Here is a 24,156-nt window from a genome sequence, read left to right as displayed (position 1 = left end):
CCCCCCCACACACACACACACACACAAACTTTGATTTCTCTTAAATATAAAAAAAGGCTTCTTACTTAAAATAACAACAAAAGAAGAAGGGAAAGTGGTACTTATAAACTAATACAAGCAAGTAGCCAACAGAAAAAAATCAAATTCATAAATATATGTAACTGAAGCATCAAAAGAGCACCTATGAGACATACAGTGCTTCTTTGGCGTCACATATATGGGCTGTCTCATGGTGATAATACAGTTTAAGGTCTTCAATAGTAATCATATCAGTGTAAAAGACTACAAGAATGGATGACCCAAAGACTGTCTGCAAAGAGAAACATATTGTATGACATACTAAAACTTTATAAATAGTCTGTAGCTATTTATGCTTGTGCTGTGGGGGCAACTGGTGGCTTACAGTGTGAATCCAATGTGCAATGCTGCTTTGCAAGCTGCTGCATTGCATTATACTTTCTTCATGTAAAGTGTTACTGCAAATTTTGGGGATTTATGATTTTATACATTACGAAAGCTGTGCTGGGGCGCAAGCAATGAGTCTATAACTGTAATGCACTGTTCAAGTGTGATAGTTAATATTTCTGTATGAAATGACTGATTTTAAGACCGTATTCTCGTGAATATGTATAATTTTGGGTAGTTCATACCAGATGCTTACACACGCACTGTATAAAAAGAAACCTGTATAAAATAGGTTTGTTATCTTACTATATGACAATAAACCAGATTAATCCTTTCCTACTTAGGGTGGTTAGGAATTCCAAAAATACTTTATGTTAAATGTCAAAGTTAGAGAATTTTTTTAGAGAATGTTTTATTTTACTTTCTTTAAAGAAGCAAGTTTTTGTATTTTTTTCTTAGTACTTAATAGTATTGCCTTTAGACTGTATGACTGAGGGTCAAATATTTTAGGTATCCTAAGATTCTCACAATAGTTTGCTGGATTTTTTTCTCAATCCTGCTGACAAAACTGTATTCAGGCTTGTAGGCTGCCTTGCTCACACACACATTTTCAGCTCTGCGCACGCACGGATTGAAATCAGGGTTTTCTGAAGCTCTTAGGCTTGCACGCCCCTGATCCTCCAAACATAACAATGGTGATTACATTGCTTTCAAAGTAACAACTTCTTATTCACTGAGTGGACTTTCAGTCCATATTCATACAGGACTCCTTTTACTGTGGATAATGACACTGAAAAGCTTCAGCAGCATCTTCACAGTCTTTTGCTTTTATTTTGGAATTGATAGGCGCATTATGCACCAAAACATGTTCACCTCAGGAACACAAAAGCCATCTCCTTCCTGAGCAGTATGATAGGACATTCCCATGTGTACAATTATTTGATCAAAGAAAAAAGGCTTTTTCAGGCATCTGGAAATAATAACCAAGGAAGAACCAGAGATGTGGAGGTAGACAAATCCCTTCCTCATATCTTGGCTGATTTCTTTTTATCTTCTTTTGATGTTACACAAAGAAGCAGTGTGGTTGAGGTGTGCCCTAAAGAATGCTTCTAATTAACTCACTTGTTGTCAGCTAATCAAGAGAGGCTGAGATGGTGTAGGGGCAGGGCAGCTGACCTGGGTTCAATCCCCAGTCATTGCACATCTCGTGGTGTCTCTGAGCAGGACACCCAATCCCGAGTTGCTCCCCAGGCAGCCCACATAGCTGCCCACTGTCCCACCTGGGTGCATCCCAGGTGCAATGGTTAAAATGCAGAGAGCCAATTTCACCTGTGCATGGGAACATACAATGATGGTAACACATAGCACTTTATTTATTATCAAGTTTTCAAAGACATGACATCATCTAAACTTTTCTAAATTGTTTAAGGCAAAGTAATTTTAGTGTATGTAAATCTGTGATTTTGGAGAAAATAATAAAATCTTCTCATAAAGATTTTCTCTCATTGATTGTGCCTTTAGGAAACAGAAATAATTTTAGGAATCCTAACTGACTTAAACAGGAAAGGTTTAGTCTGATTTAAAGTTGTCAGATATTAAGGAAGAAATGGTTTTGTGTCTGTTTATACAATTTGTGTAAACAACTAGTTTCAATTGTATTTATTGACTTAGGCGACGTTTGACTTTTCTCTTTGCGAACACCTGTTGCAGCATCTATTGCTTTTCACATACCTGGCTGGAGTTCTGCGGCTCTTGTTCTGCTGTACGCTCTGATGTCTGTCCTCTTCCCATGTCCGCTGCGAAGCTTGATGTTATGATTTCACTCATATTTAGAAAATCCACCTCAGCGATTCAAAGTTACTGCCTTTAAGGCACTGAAATGGAGAGGATATGCCAAGGCTTGCACACATGCAAATAAAACTCGATCTGTGTGAGATTTGGAAAAGGTATTGGGTAGCGCTTTCTTGTTGTCCGCCTTTCGTTCATCTACACCTTCTTGTGTTTTCATCTCTCCGTGCAGCTTGCAGCCCAAGTTTTGGACGAACTTGACGATGAGGACATCGGATTCGGACTGGTGGATGAGAAGAAGGCCTCCGCTGTTGCCAAGAAACTAGGTAAGACCGACACACATTACTGGTAAAAACTAAACACTGTAGTGGAGCATAAATAATCTACATACAAAACCAGTAAGATTTCTTTTTTCTTTTTCAAACTTTGTTTAGTCAACGTGGGGGATAGATTATTGTTATGAATTCCATATACTTTTATTCACTTTAAATTCAGCCTAATACTAACTGACTGAAGACACCAGGTATTTGACAAAAACCTGTTTTGTTTATTACAATAATGTAAGGCCTGATTAGATGTTTTTTTTTTTTAAATGTAATGTGTAAAGCTTAAATGTTTATTTTGTTTCACTCACTTCAGTTTTTCCTGGTTGATGCAGAATATAAATCAACACTGCCCTCAAGTGTTCAGCAACACCACAGCTCTCTCATAGTACCAGCTGTTACCAGTAGACTTGATATTGATTTTTAACTAATTTAAACATAAAGTTGCATGTTGAGACACTGTCATGCCAGTAAAAGTGGTATAGGGTATTTGATTTGAATGCTGCACAGCTTTGACATGACTGGTACTGTAGCTTTTCATTTCATTCGTAAAATATACCAATACCCCACATACCAATAATAAATAATATATATACAGGTGCTGGTCATAAAATTAGAACATCAAGAAAAAGTTGATTTATTTCAGTAATTCCATTCAAAAAGTGAAACTTGTATATTATATTCATTCATTACAGACAGACTGATATATTTCAAATGTTTATTTCTTTTAAAGTTGATGATTATAACTGACACCTAATGAAAATCTATATATTTTAGCAATAACTGCTCTATATACAGTAATAGACTTATGACCTCTTCAGGGTGTACATGACCTGTCAGTTGTTAACAAAGAAATACAAATACATGAATTAGAGCTATTACTGGCTTGTGGATGACAGATTTTTATGGAAGATATAATTTTACACAGAAAACACTGTTTTTATTCCCATTTATTATATTCCCAGGTCTGGATGAAGTGGAGAGTATCTACATATTTGCAGACAATGAGATTATAGAATATGACGGAGAGCTGGCTGCAGACACCATTGTTGAGTTCCTCTACGACGTAAGTAACTTACAGTCATTAATGAAAATATTATGAGCTTTTGTTCTTTGTAAGTCTCCACGTGTGTCTTTTGTTAGGTGATAGAAGACCCCGTGGAGATTATCGACAACGAACGCGAGCTGAAGGGGTTTTATAACTTGGATGATGTCATCAGACTAGTCGGCTACTTCAAGAGCGAGAATTCTCCTCGTAGGTTGACTATTTGATATTTTATATGGTCAAAAGGCTGAACTTGAAACCCCGTCACTCTTCTGTTAGACCACTCCGCACAGAATGATGACCCCTCTCTGATCTGATCAACTTACTAACTAATTGGAGCATTAAGGGACTTTGGCTAATTTAGAAAATTAGCCTCCTTCAATGTGAAGGCAAGCTCAATGCTATTATATTCTTAGTATTTACCAATTACTGTAGGTCTTTCCCTATATCCAACATTTTTCAGTCAGGTCATCTGGACAGTTTCTTTTTTTTGTGCTGAAACGTTTCGCCTTCGGTCTGGAAGGCTTCACCAGTCAAGGAAACTCACAACACAAAACTGATTCTTCCCCCAACAGCTTACTACAAAGTGGAACAAACCTGTTCTACTTGTGATAAGATGGTCTCTTTGGTACGCCCCTCCTCCGTTGCCGGCCCTCTTCCTTGTTGACAGTCTTGTAGTTTGAAAAACCAGACCATCTTATCACAAGCAGAACTGGTTTGTTCCACTTTGGAGTAAGCTGTTGGGGGAAGAATCAGTTTTGTTGTGTGTTTCCTTGACTGATGAAGCCTTCCGGACCGAAGGCAAAACGTTTCAGTACGAAAAAAAAAGAAACTGTCCAGATGACCTGACTGAAAAATGTTGGATTTTATACCTGAATTATTGAACATGGACTTTGTTGTCTTTCCCTATAGTTTCCATGTCCAGGAGAGGTGATCCGCGTGAACTGTCTTACTGAGAAGAACATGATATAATCAGCAAATTAATTCAGAACAACTAACGTGGGATGATTCCTCAGATCAAAACATAGACATCAGGCACAGACCATATATCCATAACTAGCTGCATAAACCATAATTAATGAACAATGAAAGCTCAGAATCAGAATAAGCTTTATTATCATTGCACCGAGATACAACGAGAATATGTCCGTACAGTCGTCCGAAAGATGGGCGGAGTGCATGTAGCTGCTGTTGTGATAGCGCAGCCTGCTTATACTTTACAGAATACTTTTTTTTTGGATAGAATTAAGCTTTGGCACTACTTGAGGACATCGCCATTAGAATAATTGAGAGGCAGCAGGTTTTTGCGGATCATGCCAACCAAATACCAATTTAGTGTTTTACAGTCGTCCCTGAGTCGCGCCATGCCGTCAGTATGAAGCCTGATATAACAAATGTCCGTACACTATGACTGAAACACTCCATTGATATGCAGCTACTAATGCTTGGGCATCAAATATTAGAACAAATAAACCTCTAAGGTCTACCAAGACTCTGAATGACCCTGTCTTTACTGTAATTATAATGATGATATTGCAAATACCTCAGTCTTAGAGCTGTACTTCTGGTTCACTTAATTCAGTGACAACTGCAGTTTCGCACACGCAATTACTCATCTTTGCTCAAAAGTGAGAAACGTGTTTTTACACCTCATTAACATCTTTAGGGGCGTCTCTGACTCACATTTGATTAGATTCCTCATTTTCCTGCATCCAAGCCTTGCATTTGTGCATATATGAAAATTACACATGCGGGACATATTTGCATCTACAGTGTTCCCTCACTTATTGCGAACGTTACGTTCCAGACACCCCTGCGATAGGTGAAAATGCACAAAGTATGGACATTATATTTATTTTAGTATTTATATATTTATTTTAAGGCTTTATAAACCCTTCCCACACTCTTGCAATGTTCTTAATGTTAAACCTACGTAATTTTAACAACATACATATATGTACTGTACAGTACTGCAAAAAATTTGAGCCAGTCAGCGCCCGGGATACAGAGCACAATGCTCTGGTTGGTCACATTCCATCAACCAGCTAATTGTGTGTTGTGTACAATTCTATATTGAAAACCCGCGAAACAGTGAGTCCGCAAAAGTCGAACCACGAAGTAGCGAGGGACTACTGTATTTGCATATTTAAATGGAGTCATGTCAGGGTAGGTGTCTCGTCTGCACTGATTTCCATATTTGTCTGGATGTTTGAAGGAAAGGTGAGCAGCAACATGCATGGACACTTAAATAAATCTGAAAATTTTGGTGCACAGTGCCAACTCTCAGTATGAAAGATGTGCATTCTTTCATACATGAAACCCCATATAATTGAAAAACTGCCGCCATGCTCCATGCAGAACTCCAGTATGCTGCCACTATGAAGTTAAACCACCACAACCTCTCTACGGAAGTTTTGTGCACATCATCCAGCTGCCCTCGGGTCAAAATGACCGCTAAGTCCTCAGGGACATTTTGACCCAGGAATTGAAGGAGTTAAAAACCGCTGTGTACTTATACACGTTCTTATTATGCACCTAAATACCTCGGTCAAGACCTTGAGAAGACGATCTACATTTCGTCATTGCAGGGTCATATGTGGTGTCAAACTAAACTGCTTTGATAAACCTAAAGGTTGCATTTTCTTTGCCTTTTTTTTTCCAGATTTTATAGAGTATGATGATGCAGCTGAAGAGTTCCACCCTTTTGTCAAATTCTACGCCACATTTGATCCAAAGGTATAGATTTTTTCTTTGAGCATGTGTGTGCATGATAGTTACTACTACTATTACCGTAATTTAATTTCATGAACATGTCACACTAAAGACTTTAAAATGTCTTACATCGTTGGATGTGTTATAATTTATGTATATTGTCTAACTTTCACAATTTCTGATCTTTTCTAAGATTGCCAAGAAGCTAAAACTGAAGATAAATGAAGTTGATTTCTATGAACCTTTCATGAACGAACCAGTCACCATTCCAGGAAAACCTTACATCGAGTCTGAGATTGTTGAATACATCGAACAGCATGACAGGTGGGACTCTGATGGGTGCTGAAAAGAGCATGCCTCATGCTGGGTCATTTTACCAGATTATGATAGAAAAACAAGCCTGATCTGAAGTACGGAGGGGATACGGAAAACAGTCTTTTACAAATGGTTTTGTGGACAAGTCTAATAGATTCTGTTGACATTTTAATGTTTCAGACCAACTTTGAGAAAACTTGAGCCTCACAGCATGTATGAAATCTGGGTAAGGCAACCATATCTAAAAAATACATTTTGTGTCATTTAAAAGTGTTAACATTGTTTTGTTTTAGGTGGAGTGTTTATCCATTGTTGCATTATTTAAAAAATCCTGTCTTATGAATACAGGAAGATGACATTGATGGAGAGCACATTGTTGCCTTTGCTGAGGAGGATGACCCAGGTGAGAAGATATACAGTAGTACCTCGTTACTTCACGGGTCGATTTTCGTGGACTTGCTCGTTCGCATTTTTTTTCAAAGATTGGACATGACATCTGTTTGGCTCATCGATGGATGAGCCTCATGAGCGGCATGGATTGTTTTTTTTTTAAATAAATTATTTTAAATGATTTAGCACCTGCTGCACCTGTGTGCAGCCCACAGGTGCAGGGAGAAGCTCCCTCCTACAGCATGTCATGCTTTCGGCTTTCTGCCACCTGCCAGTGATTGCAGCAGAGAAGTGGGCGTGGCCAAGAGCAGCAGGTGGCCGAGAGAGCGGAAATCATGATATTCTGTGCTCTTTTAGAGCATTTAGAGTTTAGAAACATTGTTTGGAATATTACAAGTGTGGGAAGGGTTTAAAAGCCTTAATATATATAAATACTAAAATAAACTACTATTTACTACTACTACTACTTGTATTGCTATTCCTACTTCACAGTTTTTCACATTGCGGGGGCCTGGGAACCAACCCCCCCCCCCCCCCCCCCCGATAAACGAGAGATCCGTACCCTGAAGCCCCGCGATAATGGAAAAACTGCAAAGTAGGAATAGTAGTACAAGTAGTAAGTAGTAGTTTATTTTAGTGTATATATATATATATATATCACACTCGTGCAATATTATAAACAATGTTTATAAACTGTAAACGCTTTAAAAGAGCACAGCATGTCATGATTTCAGCTCCCTGCTTCCTCGGCCACCTGCAAGCGCTCTTGGCCACGCCCACTTCTCCGCTCTACACAGAGAACAGCTGATCAGCTGCAGCAGGAAGCTTGTCCTGCAGTGTGGGCTGCACAAAGGTACAGCAGGTGCTAAATAATTTAAAATAATTTATTTTAAATAAAAATTTCATGCCGATCGTGCGGCTCATCCATCAATCAGCCAATTGTGTGTCATGTCCAATCTTATTTTGAAAAACTGCGATAGAGTGAGTCCGCGATAAACAAATCGCGACGTAGCGAGGGACTACTATATATATATATATTTTCTTTAATAAGTATCTATCTGAATATCTCTACACATTTTTAATAGCATAAACTAAAAAAGTATGATACACTTGAACACACATAATTGTAACTTTTCTCTAGATGGTTTTGAATTCTTGGAAATCCTGAAGGAAGTAGCACAAGACAACACTGATAACCCTAACCTTAGCATTATCTGGATCGACCCAGATAACTTCCCCCTGGTGAGAATACTTCCTACCATTTAGATCCCTTTAATGTTTCTTTTTGTTTTAGGCTTCTTCATTCATCCCTCATACATAATATGTATGACATCTTGGACTTAATGGGCTGTTCCTTCTTCTTGTGTCTCGCTTTCAGTTGGTTCCATACTGGGAGAAAACATTTGGTATTGGCCTCTCGTCTCCTCAGATTGGTGTAGTTGATGTCCACGATGTAAGCAAACATTTCCATCCTATACTTTAAAAGAGAAACACGTTTCAACTTGGTGTATGGCAAAGAAAACTGGAATATTCTTGTATTGACATCAAATGCACATTTGTGTTTGGACAAGAAAACAGTTAAATTGGAGAATATGAAATATTTTGATCATTATTACAGAAAATATTTTTGCTGCATGAAGATACACACAACTCCTCCACTAGTGCTTGTACCAGCAACAGAAACCAGTCTTCCTTCTTCTGCTTCCTCTTTGTGGTGGCTGTTGGCAAAATGCAGCTAAATAAAATGTGCACAAACTCCGAAAGCTGTGATCACCTGTGGCTGATGTATTCATTGTCAGTTCACTGTACCCATCCAAAATGTCTGTACCAAACCATCATGGTACAAATAAATGTGCCATTACACCATCCTTAATAACATGTGTAGATGTATTTGTAATGATTTTATTAACATGTAGGTGTTTGTTACCGTCAGGCTGACAGCGTATGGATGGAAATGGATGACCAGGATGACATGCCTTCATCTGACGAGCTCGAACAGTGGATCGAAGATGTGCTGTCTGGGAAAATTGACCCAGACGATGATGATGAGGAAGAAGATGATGATGAATATGATGATGATGATGATGACGACGATGATGACTATGATGACGACGATGATGAAGATGATGAATAATAGTTACTCTCTACGTTACTCTCTATGTTACTCTGCTCCTAATGTACAAATTCCATAGTTCTGTTATTTTCTCGCCATCTTGCTCTGAAAAGACGTGCATTCTTGTTTTCTGTTTTTTTCAGACTGGTTAAAGACCTGACGTGAAACACTATGAGTAAAGACAGAGGTTTCATGTGAAGCCAAGAAATTTCCATCCTGATGATGATGATGGTGATCGGGGTTGAAGTTTAAAATGAGATAATGTCCTTTGTGACTCTCATCTTTGACATTAACAATGAATGTGAATCAAAGTAGCTAAGCTTCAAACTAAAGTCACTGAACTCCATTTTGCCCCATCTCACTTTCTTCAGTTTCCTGTTATCATGTTTCTGTTACTCGTTTTCTACTTGACTTTGAGAAGAAACACTTTTCCTGTACAGTTTTTAACGAAAATAAACCTAAACTCACTGGAAAGTCTTAAGATCATTACAAATTTTGAAAATAAAATTGAAATTATCTGTTTCTGTTCTCATGTTTCCATTGTTCTACGGTCGTGGAAAAAAAAAAACAGAATCACAGACAATCAGGTGTAGACTTCATCAACTATATTACAAAGTTTTGGAGAAAAGCCAACTCACAGAGGGTTAACACATTATAAACATTCCGGTACTTGCAAACTTGTCGCTTTTTGGTGAAATCCGTTATTTGTCATTTACGTGATTCATTTAGATCCGAAAAGTTTTAGGGGTTTATTTCTGGGGATATAATCAGAGGCGTGGTAAAATAATTTCCCATTGACTGGACTTTAAGAAACAACACGGTTTCTGTCTTCACAATAGAACATCTTTGGTGGAATACGAGTTATTTGGCCAATCACAATCAAGATAGACGATTATAAAATATTTCCTATGGACAAAGGGAACTGTTTGGTACATGCTATAACTAGTAACTTCTAATGTTGGACACTGTTAGCTTTGAGGTACTGTATTTTCCGCTATAAGTCGCATCAGCCCAAATATGTCTAATAAAGTGGAAAAATCCATAAATATGTTGCATCTACGTTGCATATGTCATACGTCACATCTATTATGCGTCTCCGCTGATGCGTCATGTTTGTTACGCGTCCCAGCTGACAACCCGGAAATGTGGGCCGGTGTGCTAAAAATTGATGGGCTGCCAAATGGCAGCTGCGGGAGTGTGCACGGGAGGACTTTAACAAGAATTTACCAAGATTAACACTTAAAAACAATTATTTGTTTGCTCGAAATTATAGTAAAAGTTTGTCTCAGTCTAACGTTTGCTTAATAAAAGGACATTAACCATCACATCAGCTGTATTTTGCTGGGGCGGTGCAGCTGGTTTGACTTGCTCCAAGCAGCGAGCAGAATGAAGTTGGGGTCTATGGCAAGCCGATTGTGTCATTAATAGATGGTGAAGATTCTCAGTCATCCAGGACATGGTAAATTTAAAACAGTTCAAGACAAAAACTATAAAGTATAAAGGATAATAAATAAAGTCCAGTTGTTTTTGTCTTGAACTTTTTTGAATTTGTCATTATAGCCATGTTTACCAATTACATGATACAACGGTATGCCATACTGATACTATTACTCTGCTTCCATCTAGTGGCTGAAAATGGTAATGTTATTTATTTATTTTTTTGGTCAGAATGAATGAAAACGGTCATATCTCAGCCTAAAATTGGTTTATAAATATGGGGCAAAAATCAATAAATACATCGCTTCGGCCTATAAGTCGCAGGCATGTAAATTATGCAAAAAAAAAAAAAAGTGACTTATAGGCCGAAAAATACGGTAAGTTTAGTTATCTGCCAATGATATAATATTCTGTGTAAGTTAGAATTGATTTGGCAAAAAACACAAAAATGCTACTTTAGAAACGTTATGATAAGCCGTTACGTTTTCCAGCATACCATTATTTGTAATGAAAAGCTTGTCAGTATGTGATGCTGGCTAGGATGTCAGCTAACATCTGTGAATTGTGCGTTAACGATAGCCTACAATGTCACACAGTTCAATGCACAAATACACAAATATGACATATTTAGTCTGTGTTTGTCTGTTTTAGTCCCTCCAGTTTACGTTTTAGACTTATTTATCCTTGTGGTTTATGTTATTTTTATGTCCCTTGTGTTTTGATTTAGCCTGTGTTTCATGTTTCTTTTCACATTTTCACCCTCAGCCATCCTCCCCGGTCCTTCAATCATCTTACCACTTTCATCTGTTTCCAACAAGTAATCACCCAGGTGCTGCCACCATCCCCTGTTCTACTTAAACTATTTCTGGTAACCTCTCTAACAGCGGTTCATTGTCTTGACAACCTGACAGATGTTTCAGTCCTCCCTCTTGTTTTTTTTGTAATCATGTCAGCCCTTTGTTTTCAATTATTAAAAAAAAACAAGTTTTACTTGAGCTCATCATGTCTGCCTGCATTCAGTCCCTTCACCAACCTTGATATATATGTGCTTTAAAACTCATGCATACTGTACATCCACACCACACTCTCCTACACTGCCAGGAAACCTTTATTTGTCATATCTAAATGAGTAATACTGAAAACACTGGCATCTGGTGAGAAACAATCTCTCACTATTCTGAAAAAAAAAACTTTCTGCTGATGCCTCCCTGACAGTCAATCTTTAAAAACTTTAGGATGGCTAGCAACCTGGAAACTTTCCCAAAAAAATCTGTGTGCTGTAGCGGCTGTGGATGTAATTGCCTGACATCCGATGCCACAGACTGAGAAAATAGAGGCAAGGATTATAATAATAAGTGCTGTGTGTTGTTATCATTGTATGTTCCTATACAATGGTGAAATTAGTTTCTGCATTTAACCCATTGCACCTGGGTGGAGCAGTGGGCAGCTATGTAAGTGCCCGGGAGAAATTGGGGATTAGGTGTCTTGCTCAGAGACACCATGACATGTGGGAATGGCTAGGATTGAACCTGGGACTTACGGGTCTTGAGTCGGCTGTCTTGCCTCTATACCATCTCGGCCCCAAATAACAAAATGGTTCCAAAATGCACCCAATAAAAATGATGGGAGAAATGTATGGATGAGAAGACACTTCTGCTGTGGGGTACACCTGTTGTCGGGTACACACAGCTGAATAAAAGATGCAGAAGATCGGAGCTGAGGGGGTGTTTGTCCTTTCATGACCATAAAAGAGCATTTAACCTCCTGAGACCCCGCGTCCACATCTGAGGACATTACATTTTGGCTTTGCTGTACCTTATACTTCACTCTGTTCAATAGTGTTTTATACTTTGTTAAGCCATGTTAATGTTGTTATGCTGTAAAACAAGCCCATTGTCCCCATCTGAGGACTTTTTTTTTCTCCAAATTATGTCATAACCATGTAAAAAATACAACTTCCTGTTGGAAGAGGAAGCTTTATTTACACACAAATCAGGTCCATCTAATCACAAATATCTAGGAGATATGAAAAGTGCATCGCAAACCAGAGCCTGGTCTCAGGAGGTTAAACCCTGCTTCTGCCTGCATTCTGATTTATTCACAGACTTTGCCCTGACACGTCTGCTTTGGGATCTCACCTGCTTGGGTCGTCGACCACACGCGTCCACTGAGTGCAGCGGCTGAATGAACGTCCATTTGGGTGATGGATCACTTCCTGGTGGCATAGTCCCATTTGAAGCTTAACTGAACTTTTTACCTCTTTCAGCTCGCAGTGAAATGGTCGCGTGCAGCTGGTGAAGTATGGGGTATGGAACTACCCTTTATTATGGACTGGCTGCGACTAAAACAGGGTTGAGTTTTATCAAACATTATGGGTAAATATTTCTACTTTGGTCTCATCTGTCCCAAATAAATCACTCCAGAAGTCTCCAGGTAATTATTTTAAACAATACAATGCTTCACTTTATTTAACCTTTAACCTGCTAACTGAGGCCTGTAGAGTCTGAAATAGAATTGTTGTATTGTTGCAAATGCTGTGAGCATTGGGATTAGATAAATGTACAACTGAATGTTTTTTGCCCAAATGTAAAAAAAATAAAATAAATTAAAAATATAATATACAGCATATGGCTGTGTTGAGAAAATGATTAAATCTAACGTCTAAACTCTAAAGTCTTATTTCAAACATTTCATATGGTATTTTGGCATAATGTTGACAAGATTCATTCAATCTTTATTTAGACAGGTAAATCCCATTGAGCCTCAGGGACTCATTTACAAGAGAGACCTGATTTCAACAAAGAATGATGACAACAGTGGACAACAACGACAATAATAGACAATCATAAAGGATGCATACAAATTATGATTTTTTTTTAAACAAGTGCAAATAAATGTAACAAAAAACAGTTAGAATGTAGGGCGGTTTAGAAAACTAAAAACAGGTACATGTCTGCATTGGTTTTTCCCAGGAACTTAACAGATAAAGCCACTTAGAGAGGTCAAGGTCGAGCGCTTCAGATCTTTTTGTAAGATATTCCAGGAAACAGGAGCGGAGCAGGAGAAGGCCCTTTTGCCAAGTTCAGTCCTCACTGAGGGAACACTGCAGGTAATAATGTCCTGAGAGCGCACGCTGTAACTGCACTCACACAGAGACATGTAGGAGGAGATGTATGAAGGCAGCAGACCAAGAAGTGATTTAAAGATGAAAATATACCAGTGAGAGAGTCTTCATCATTAAAAACCTTCAGTGAGGCAGTTGTTGCGCTGCGTTGTTTCCTGAAACCAGATTGATGGAGAGGTAAGATGTTAGACAAGTCCAAACACTTTTTGATTTTAGAGTTTATCAGTTTTTCTAGAATCTTGGCTAAAATAGAGTTTAGAGATTTGTCGATAATTGTTCAGTGAGGTGGGGTCTCCTCCCTTCAGCAAAGGAAGAACAAAGGCTGTTTTCCAAGCGTCTGGAATGGAGTTTTGTCTTATGGAGAGATTGAAGATGTTGGACACTGGTACTGTGATGGTATGAGAGGCCAGCCTTAAGAAATAAGGTGGAGGATCATCTGTTAATAATGTGTTCATATGCTGTGATACAGGACGCTTTTGTTGTTAATTACACCATTAGGTGGCAAAGTTGTTTTTTAAATGCAAGTACAGTATTTCACCATGCCATTGACTAGTCCAGTGGTTCCCACTCCTGGTCCTTGAGGAACACCATCATACATGTTTTGTTTCTCTGCTCCAACACATCTGATTTCAGTGGTTTATTTTCTTCTTTTAAGTTCAGCAGAAACCTGTTAATCACCTTTTCATTCAAATCTGGTGTGATGGAGCAGAGGAACAACTAAAACATGCAAGGTGGTGTTCCTCAGGGACCAGGGTTGGGCAAAACTGAACTAGTCATGTGACTGACTGAGTGGGTGTGCTGTTGACTGTAAGATGGCTGAAGTCCGGGCCTCGTGTAGAAGCTAGGGCTCTCTGTATATTAAACAAGTTCACAACATACTGGAGCCTGAGAGCATGCTTCTTTGAAGTCATGATACAACAGTTGGCAAATTCAAAAAATCAATCAATCAATCAAAAATCACAAAAATGCCCATATTGTACCAGTGCTGTTACTGGTTCAAAGGACACAAAGGAATAGTTTAGTTATCATGAGCAAAACAAACTGCTTCATCACCCGTTTTCACAAATTTCATATGCTAATTCACAACAAACTAAATTCTTAAACGTTTCTTTTTTCTGTTTCTATCACCAAAAACTGTTTATGGTGATAGAAACAGAAAAAAGAAACGTTTAAGAATTTAGTTTGTTGTGAATTAGCATATGAAATTTGTGAAATATTTTTGCAAACTAAGAAAATCTCATTACGTTCCTTTTTTGTATGATTAAATGGCAATAGCACGTGTAGACCCTGGTGGTCTGAGCAAATGATCTCAAATTGATTTACTGGAGACCCAATGAAAACCAATGAGCCTTAAATAACCTCTGTGTTAACAGGAATCTGTTTTTTGATTAGTCTGGATGAAGTACGAGTTGAGACATAATCAGGATGAACTTTCATCTTTGCTGGACAATATTTTGAGGGCAAAAGCCAACAAACACGAGTTTAGGTAAACATCAGTAAACCTGTATAAAATCACGGAGCGGTCAGTTTGGTCAGACGGACTGAGGCAGTGATGAAGATGATTGTTTTCTTGTGTCTCGTAGTGTTTTCCTGCTGCAGCATGAGCTCAACTCAGGCTTCAGAGCTTTCACATCCTCCAACCACACACAAAGATTCTTTCACTGGAGAAGATTTTAAGTTATTAAAAGCAAAAGTAGATGTTCTGGAAAACATTCTTAAAAAAGGTAAAACCTTGATACTGTTCTGTAATTTTTTTGTGTGTAATTTTTATATAATTTTTTGGTTGTTAATTTACTGTATAGCCAAAATATATATATATAATAAAATAAAATAAAAACTCTGGCTGTCCTTTTATTTACAGCAAACATGAAGGTGGTCTTTACAGCAATAACAGGAGAAGATGGACCCATTGGACCCTTTGACACAAACACGACTTTAACCTACAAAAGAGTTTTAACAAACATTGGAGGAGCTTACAATTCATCCACAGGTAAAGTCATCACAGAAGAGACACAAACATCTGTGGATTAGATCTGGGTCACAAAATGATGGTTCTTTTTATCTAAAAAAAAAAGTCAAATAAATAAAAAAATAAAAAGAAAACTTATTGCTTATTGTAGAAGACACACTCTTGATAGTATTTGCATTTAGGGAATACACACTTAATATCCATAAACTCCACAGACAACAACAACAACAACAAAAACCCATCCATCCATTATCTTTACCTGCTTCTCCTTGCAGCAACATGAGACCAGTTCAGCATTACTGAATGAGCTGTTGTCCATCCATCCATCCATTATCTTTACCCGCTTATTCCGTTTTGGGTCACGGGGGTCGCCGGTGCCCATGTCCAGCAATCACTGCGCAAGGGGCGGGTACACCCTGGACAGGTCGCAAGTCCATCACAGGGCCACATAGAGACAAAGCCATTCACTCTCTCACTCACACCTAGGGACAATTTAGAGTTACCAATCAGCCTAACATGCATGTTTTTGGTCTGTGGGAGGAAACCGGAGTACCTGGAGAAAACCCACGCATGCACGGAGAGAACATGCAAACTCCACCCAGAAAGGCCCCCGGACCGGGATTTGAACCAGGAACCTACTCGCTGAGAGGCAGCAGCTCTACCAGTTGTGCCACCGTGCTGCCCATGAGCTGTTGTGTAAATGCTCAAACCACCACCCTTTAATTTACTGATTAGAAAACAGCTCTTGTCTGACCAGATGTTGTTAGCTGCAGTTGTTATCTCCATGCTAACAATGACAATGTCAATTTAAAGTATATAGCGCATTTAAAAAAAACAATGTTGAATAAAGTGCTTCACAAACTTAGCAATAAAATGAATGATTACACATTAAAAACCACAAGTATAATAATAGAAAAAAAGCTAAGAACAAACTAAAACAAGAAAATGGCACACCAAACAGGTTCTGTCAGGAACGGGTTTTTGGATTCTTAATAAGCCAGACCCAGGAGTACAAAAAGAACAGTTTTATTGACCATTTTTATGAAGAAACCTTATAGTGATAAGCATGCTCACACAGGTGTTTAGATTCAGGTGTTTATCAGATACACACTCAGTTGGGTTGTGGTGGCCATCAAATATATATTGTATTACCATGTACTGTATAAAATACTTTCTAATGATGTTATAACTATCATTATATAAGTTGTTTGTTGTTGTGGTTTCTTGGTTTTGTCTGCTTTTTTTTCTCTTTCTGCAGGTCTAGAGGCAGACTTCAATTATGTTAATTTGTGTTCTCTTTATCCCTCTCTCTCTCCTCTATTCCTATATCCTTCTTTACATTTTAACTCTTCTCTCACTTTTCTGCTTTGTTATCTTCTTTGTTTTCCGTCCCCGTGTCCATTACATCTGAAACAAACCCAAAGCAAATTCTAATAAAATTTAATTTATATATCAAGTGGAGCATTAAGGCCAGCCGTAATGCTCTGCTTGTGAAAGTAAATCGGTTGGGCATCACTTTGACACTCAGACAATAATTCCAAGTGTCACAATGCCAGACAGGACAAGGGGAAAAACAAACAAACAAAAAAAAAACATTAGCTAGATTCATGATCTTAATATCTTTAAGATTGGTTTTCTATCACAATTACTCCCTGATTTGTCAAAGACTAAACTTTGTTGGTTATTTATGCAAGAAAGGTCGACTACCCATAAGTACCCCACACAATCCAGTTGAAAACATAAAATTAACCCTTGAACATCTGACTGAGTATGGTAAGTTGAGTAAATCTATCAAAGTGAAGTCAGTTGCTCTGGACGGATTCTTCTTTGTTGAAACGTTTCGTCTTTTATCCAAAAGACTTCATCAGTCTGAGGAGCTGCAACAAACTCAGACTTATAAATAACACCTTCTCATAGTGGATTTGTCTGTCTCCAGCAAACTGGCTGATCCAGGAGAAGGTGCTGCTTGTAAAACTGAGTTTATTGCAGCTCCTCTGACTGAAGAAATCTTTGGATAAAAGACAAAACGTTTCAACAAAGAAGAATGCATCCAGAGGACCTGTCTCAACCTTGTTTGATTTTTCTACCTGGATTATTGAGCATGCATCAGGATAAGTTGTGTAAAGTAACCTTAGAAGATTATCCAACAATGTTAAGTCAGGTCATCTGGATGGTTTCTTTTGTTGCTGAGACGTTTCATCCTTCAGCCCAAGGGCTTCTTCAGTCTGAGGAGCCCACCAAACCAAACTCACAAACAGCTCACTCCCAGAGTGGAAAAAAAACATACCTGACCTGACTGAACATTGTTGGATTTATACCTGAATTAATTCAAGGATTCGAGGTTCATTTGTCATTCACATGTGGTGTAACGAAATAGTGTACACAGGGTTCCAGTTACATCCAACAAAAGTATCAAATTGCAAAAGAAAAACAATGATAACATCTAAGCTATGAACCAAGAAAAATCTTAATCAAAATACACTAAGGACTAGTAGCATAAGAACAATACGCTGAACAGCAGCACAAACATGAGTCTGTGTGAGCAGATGAGCATGCATGAACACAGCAACATGAAACAGATCAGCAGCAACATGAAATAGATCAGCAGCAACATGATGTGATTTTTCACAGGGATTATTCTGGTTAGAGATTCATGAGTTTAACAGCCTCAGGGTAGAAGCTGTTCCTCAGATTCTATGCTCAATGCTTCTTAACCTCCTTCCTGAGGGGAGTGAGGCAGAAAATGTGTGTGCTGGGTGAGTGGGGTCCTTCATGATGCAGGTGGCCCTCTTCCTGCATCTGGAGGTGTTGATGTCTGTGATGGTGGGGAGGCTGACTCCAACAGACTTCTGTGCAGCCTTCACCACTCTCTGCAAAGCTTTTCTTTTTGCAGCTGTGCAGCCTCCATGCCACACGTTGATGCTGGAGCACAGGATGCTCTCCACTGCACACCTGTAGAAGGAGGTGAGGACTGAGCTTCTCAGACCAGCTCATCTCAGCCGCCTGAGGAAGTAGAGTCTCTGATGAGCTTTCTTGATCAGGCTGGAAGTGGTGTTGCCCCAGCTGAGGTTGTCATTCAGGTGCACACCCAAGTACTTGTAGGTGGAGACCACTTCCACCACAGATCCTCTTGTGTTCAGGGGGTGGGTGTGGGGTGTTAGGTGTGTTTGTTCCTTCTGAAGTCCACGACCATCTCCTTCATCTTCTTTGCATTGATATGAAGGTTGTTCTTCTTGCCCCAGCTTTCCAGGTATGCCTGGAAAATGAGCATGAACTTTGGTGTTTTGAACCACCTTGGCATGGTCTGCCTTGGAGGAGTTGACAGGACAGAAGGTGAGCCCTGGAGGCCTTCTGATCACCAGCAAACAGTTTTTTTCCCACTCTGGAAGTATGCTATTTGTGAGAATCAGTTTGGTTTGGTGGGCTCCTCAGACTGAAGAAGTCCTTTGGATTAAGCGTGAAATATCTCAGCAACAAAAGAAACGGTCCAAATGACATGACTTAACATTGTTGAATGTATACCTGGATTAATGAGCATGAACTTTGGTCTTAGAAGAATATAAAAAGTCCAATATTTCACACAAACACAAAAAAATTAAAACTCAGCTCACAGTCCACTTGTATGGAACAGCTACATTTAAAGTGCCTGTGAGATGCATTTCTTACAAAGAAAATGCCTTAGTGTTTAAGAAGTGTGGTGCATTACATGCACTTCTACTCATTTTATCTTATAACTGGCATTTGGTTTTATTTAGTGCATCCAAAGTAAAACAGGAAGTGACAACAAAGGGGAACTCCCTGGTCTTTATTTTTACATTATATTATATATATATTCTCTCTGTTAATGACTCGAAATAATGTAAAAAAACCTTAGATTATTCTCTACTGTCTGTGTTGTTAACTATTGTAGAGATGTTGTGTTCACATGCACCTTTGTCCCTTCCTGTTACTGTGCATACGAATATGTCATTAACAGTTCATCTCTGTGGGGTGACTGTTTTTGCAATATGTTATTAATGTGACCTTTCCACTAATGCATTCATATTTATCATGGCAATTAGATGGCACAAGCATTTTAAAACTCTTTGATAAGGATAAAATACTGACATAATCCAAATAATCCAATAAAAGAGGATTTAAGCAGTTAATCATGATTCAATACACTATCATGAATATTGCAAAAATGTTTTGATTAAATGTTGTCAGACTTGTAAAAAAATAAAGTTTTTTTTTTTTTTACAGGTGTCTTTACAGCACCAGTTGCCGGTGTCTATTACTTCAGCTTTTTCTATCATGCTGGAGGAGACAATAACTCAAAGCTCTTTCTTTTCAAGAATGAGCGAGTAGTAGTCATCGCCCAGGATCACCCGTCAGACTCTGACACAGCTGATAATGGAGGAAACTCTGTGTTCCTGGAGCTCCAACAAGGAGACCGGGTGTACGTCCAAATGGAAGAAGACACACATGTTTGGGGATCCGAATACCATACCACATATAGTGGCTGTTTAGTCCATCAAATGTAAAAACAGAAAAAGTTAAACAAAATAAAAAACAAGTTTGAAATAAGTATTACCAAAGAAGGAATATAAAACTAATATTTACCGGTAAGTTCAAATACTTTACATAGTACGTGGAAATGTAGATTACTTTTATCCTAGCAAAAAATAAAGTCCAATCATATCATATTATCATGTAAAATGTTTTTTGTACAGATAATATTTTTTCACATTCAACCATTAAATCCTAGCAAAAACCAATGCAGACATGTTCTTGAGTTTAATTTTCTACACCGCCCTACAATCTAGCTGTTTTTTGTTACATTTTCTTTTAAACACCATTTTATTTTCATTTGTTTAAAAAAAATAAAATCTCAACTTGCACGCATCCTTTATGATTGTCTATTATTGTCTTTGTTGTCCACTGTTGTCACTCTTTATTAAAATCTGGTCTCTTTTGTAAATGAGTCTCCGAGGCTCAATTTGTGAGGTTACAAATATCTTTACTCCTTTAACTCGGGTTGTGTTGCAACATGACAGAGTAATTGCTTATTAAGGGATTACAGAAATTGTGCTATAAAATTGTATTGTTTTTAACGTAGCTGTTTGTTTTTGTTTTTTTCATTTTTATACAACTTGTATTTAATTTTCATTTTATGTGATTGTCTGGCTGTACCTCATCTGTGTCCTTTGTTTAAAACTAGTCTCTTCTAAATGAGTCCTCAATGAAACTAACCTGTATAAATAAAGGTTGAATGAATTAAATGAGGCAGCACGGTGGCGCAACTGGTAGAGCTGCTGCCTCTCAGCGAGCAGGTCCCTGGTTCAAACCCCGGTCCAGGGGCCTTTCTGGGTGGAGTTTGCATGTTCTCTCCGTGCATGCGTGGGTTTTCTCCGGGTACTCCGGTTTCCTCCCACAGTCCAAAAACATGCATGTTAGGCTGATTGGTAACTCTAAATTGTCCCTAGGTGTGAATGAGAGAGTGAATGGTTGTTTGTCTCGTTTGTCTCTATGTGGCCCTGTGATGGACTTGCGACCCGTCCAGGGTGTACCCCGCCCCTCGCACAGTGATTGCTGGACATGGGCACCAGCGACCCCCGTGACCCAAAATGGAATAAGCGGGCAAAGAAAATGGATGGATGGATGGATGAATTAAATGAGGCAGCACTGTGGCGCAGTTGGTAGAGCTGCTGCCTCTCAGCAAGCATGTTGCTCTGGTTAAAATCCCAGTCCAGGGGCCTACTGCAATTCACTCCTGTTTGGTATCAGTCAGACCTCCATTGCACGACTACAACTGGTCCAGAATGCAGCAGCCCGATTTTTAACCAGTACAGGCAAAAAAGAGCACATTACACCAGTTTTGGCCTCACTGCACTGGTTACTAACACTTTCGAATCCAGTTCAAAATACTCATGTATGTTTACAAATCAATGAACAGTGTCGCCCCCCCCCCCCCCCCCCCCATCTCTCTGATTTGCTACAACCGTATGACCCACCACGTTCCCTGAGGTCAGCGGACCAGTTGCTCCTCACAGTTCCAGGAACTCGTCTTAAGCGCAGAGGTGACAGGGCCTTCTCTGTAGCAGGACCAAGACTTTGGAAAGAGTTACCTCTGCTTGTCAGACAGGCCCCCTCCCTCTCAGTTTTCAAGTCCCGTTTAAAAACCCACTACTATTCGGTGGCTTTCAACACCAGATGATCTGTGTTTTGATCCTGTATGCTCCACACTGGTTTGTCGTCATTATCTGCATTGTTTTTTGTCTATATTCTGATTTACCTCATTTTGTATTTTGCTTTGTGTGTTACCTGTTGTTTTGTCTGTACAGCACTTTGGTTGGCCTTGCTGCTGTTTTAAGTGCTTTATAAATAAAGTGGTATGGTATGGTATGGTATGGTATGGTATGACTTGACTTGACTATTAATGAGACACTTGGCTTGCCATACTGGTTGAGAGCCCTCTAACTACTGAAAATGGTAGTGTTCAATATTTTCCATGTCAGAAAAAATTAAATCTTCAGATCTCAGCCAAAAACTGGTATATAGATATGGGAAAAAAAACTGTATTAGTTGCTTTGGTGTATAAGTCGCAGGATTTGCAAATTTATGCAAAAATGTGCAACTTCATCCATCCATCCATCCATCCATTATCTTTTACCCGCTTCTTCCATTTTGGGTCACCGCGGTTGCCGGTGCCCATGTCCAGCAATCACTGTGCGAGGGGCGGGGTACACCCTGGACGGGTTGCAGGTCCATCACAGGGACACATAGAGACAAACAAGACAAACAATTGTTCACTCTCTTAAGCCCTATTTGCACGGGATTAGTTTATCCTAGGGACCACATGCTATTTGAAATAATTACAGAGCTTGTCTGTGTTGTTAATCCCGTGCAAATCGGCCATGTTAGTAATTTAGTGAAAATTCCCTCGCACATTACCTACTATATTTGCTGAACTCCAAGGTCCTGTGATAATACTAATCCAATGCGAATAGGAATCTCTGTGATTTGGACAGAAATGTGCAGGAGCCGACATGTAATGAAGTGTTTTTTTGTTTTTGTTTAAGCAAAATCATTTGGAATAATATAGAACAAGGCTATTTTAAATGAACACGCTGCTTGCTTCGGATTTTTTTTAAATTATTTTTTATTTATTTATTTATTTTTTGTATATATTTTATATTTTTTTGCTTCGGCTTTTATGAGCTGCTACTTCCTTCATCGTGTCAGGAGGTGCGGAGATGCGTGCGTTATCACCATACCCACTTCTTCCTTTTTGGGTAGCGGGAATCACTGGTGCCCATGTCCAGCCATCACTGTACGAGAGGTGGGGGACACCTGGACAGGTCTCCAGTCCATTTCAACCGGCGGGTCAGCGAACGCGCAGCCGCTCACGAGTACGGCCGGTGACAACTGTCCATCTGAGATAAACGTGGCTTTTTTTTTAACCTCTTAAACCGTCCGGTCGGACCTGCCTCCTCAACAAGTAGATTAACACAATTTTATTTTGTGCATTCTTTAGTTTTCTTTGTGCTGATTCGTAAAACCACATCAAAGCCTGAGACCGTCCTGGACCCCACATTAAGCACATTATATGGACCGGCCTGATCGTGACAATGCAGTGCATTAACATCAAATCCGGAAGATGTTTGTAAATTTCAGCAAAATCTCAGACTTTGGTTATCACGTGCAAATGCGCCACATAAAATGCTGGGGAGATTACACTGGTCCTTAGGTAGAACTAATCCCATGCAAATAGAGCTTTACTCACACCTATGGACAATTTTAGAGTTACAAATCAGCCTAACAAGCATGTTTTTGGTCTGTGGGAGGAAACCAGAGTACCCGGAGAAAACCCACGCATGCACGGAGAGAACATGCAAACTCCACCCAGAAAGCTCCCCGGACCGGGATTTGAACCAGGGATCTGCTCTCTGAGAGGCAGCAGCTCTACCAGTTGCACCACCGTGCTGCCCAAATGTGCAACTTACACAGCGAAAAATACAGTATGTTCCATGTCCCAAAACTATTTTTTCCACTCTGACATCTTCATGCATGCATCTTTAGCACCTCTATTGTGAGCCAGGCAAACAAAGACCCCAAATAATCTCCAATATTAAGGAAGTGTTTAATCTGTAAGGCTCTGCCCCAGTCCTGTTTCTGTGCACTAGTTAATGACTCTCTGCCCCAGTCCTGTTAATGACTCTCCAGGTGCTACGTATTGGTTTAATTAGTGGCTCACCTTTATATTCTGAGCTCTCCTGACTCTCAGGCAGAGGAGCATTATGTGTCATGACTACACCTTCATGGTCGGCTCCTAGCGTCCTGGTACTTTTGGTTATTCCTCGAGTCGTGAGTAATATGGCTGCCCTGTCAGCACCTCATGTTTGTTATCGCCTTTTGAATAGTAATGCTGCCCTGTCAGCACTTCATGTTTGTTTTTCCCTTTTTGTATATTAAACTCTTTTTGACTTCAGTGGAGTTCTGTTTGCATTTGCGTCTCAACCAACACCCGATCGTGACATAATCTGCATAGAAATC

At 39.2% G+C, this 24,156-nt stretch overlaps 1 protein-coding gene across 1 annotated transcript in view; it reads left to right on the top strand.

The window, feature by feature from the left end:
* casq1b (calsequestrin 1b) overlaps positions 1–9,565 on the top strand; it is a 45,011-nt gene extending 35,446 nt beyond the window's left edge. The window contains exons 2-11 of the mRNA XM_037682656.1: positions 2,426–2,519; positions 3,482–3,582; positions 3,660–3,771; positions 6,224–6,297; positions 6,467–6,597; positions 6,769–6,814; positions 6,937–6,991; positions 8,120–8,220; positions 8,357–8,431; positions 8,912–9,565. Coding sequence (XP_037538584.1) covers positions 2,426–2,519; positions 3,482–3,582; positions 3,660–3,771; positions 6,224–6,297; positions 6,467–6,597; positions 6,769–6,814; positions 6,937–6,991; positions 8,120–8,220; positions 8,357–8,431; positions 8,912–9,112 — 990 coding nt within the window. The 3' untranslated portion in view covers positions 9,113–9,565. The remainder of the gene's footprint in view (positions 1–2,425; positions 2,520–3,481; positions 3,583–3,659; positions 3,772–6,223; positions 6,298–6,466; positions 6,598–6,768; positions 6,815–6,936; positions 6,992–8,119; positions 8,221–8,356; positions 8,432–8,911) is intronic.
* Positions 9,566–24,156: the final 14,591 nt, after the last annotated feature.

This window comes from Nematolebias whitei, chromosome 1, assembly GCF_014905685.2.
Source record: "Nematolebias whitei isolate Nwh7 chromosome 1, NemWhi1, whole genome shotgun sequence".
Taxonomy (NCBI): domain Eukaryota; kingdom Metazoa; phylum Chordata; class Actinopteri; order Cyprinodontiformes; family Rivulidae; genus Nematolebias; species Nematolebias whitei.
This window is presented reverse-complemented; position numbering and strand designations above follow the sequence as displayed.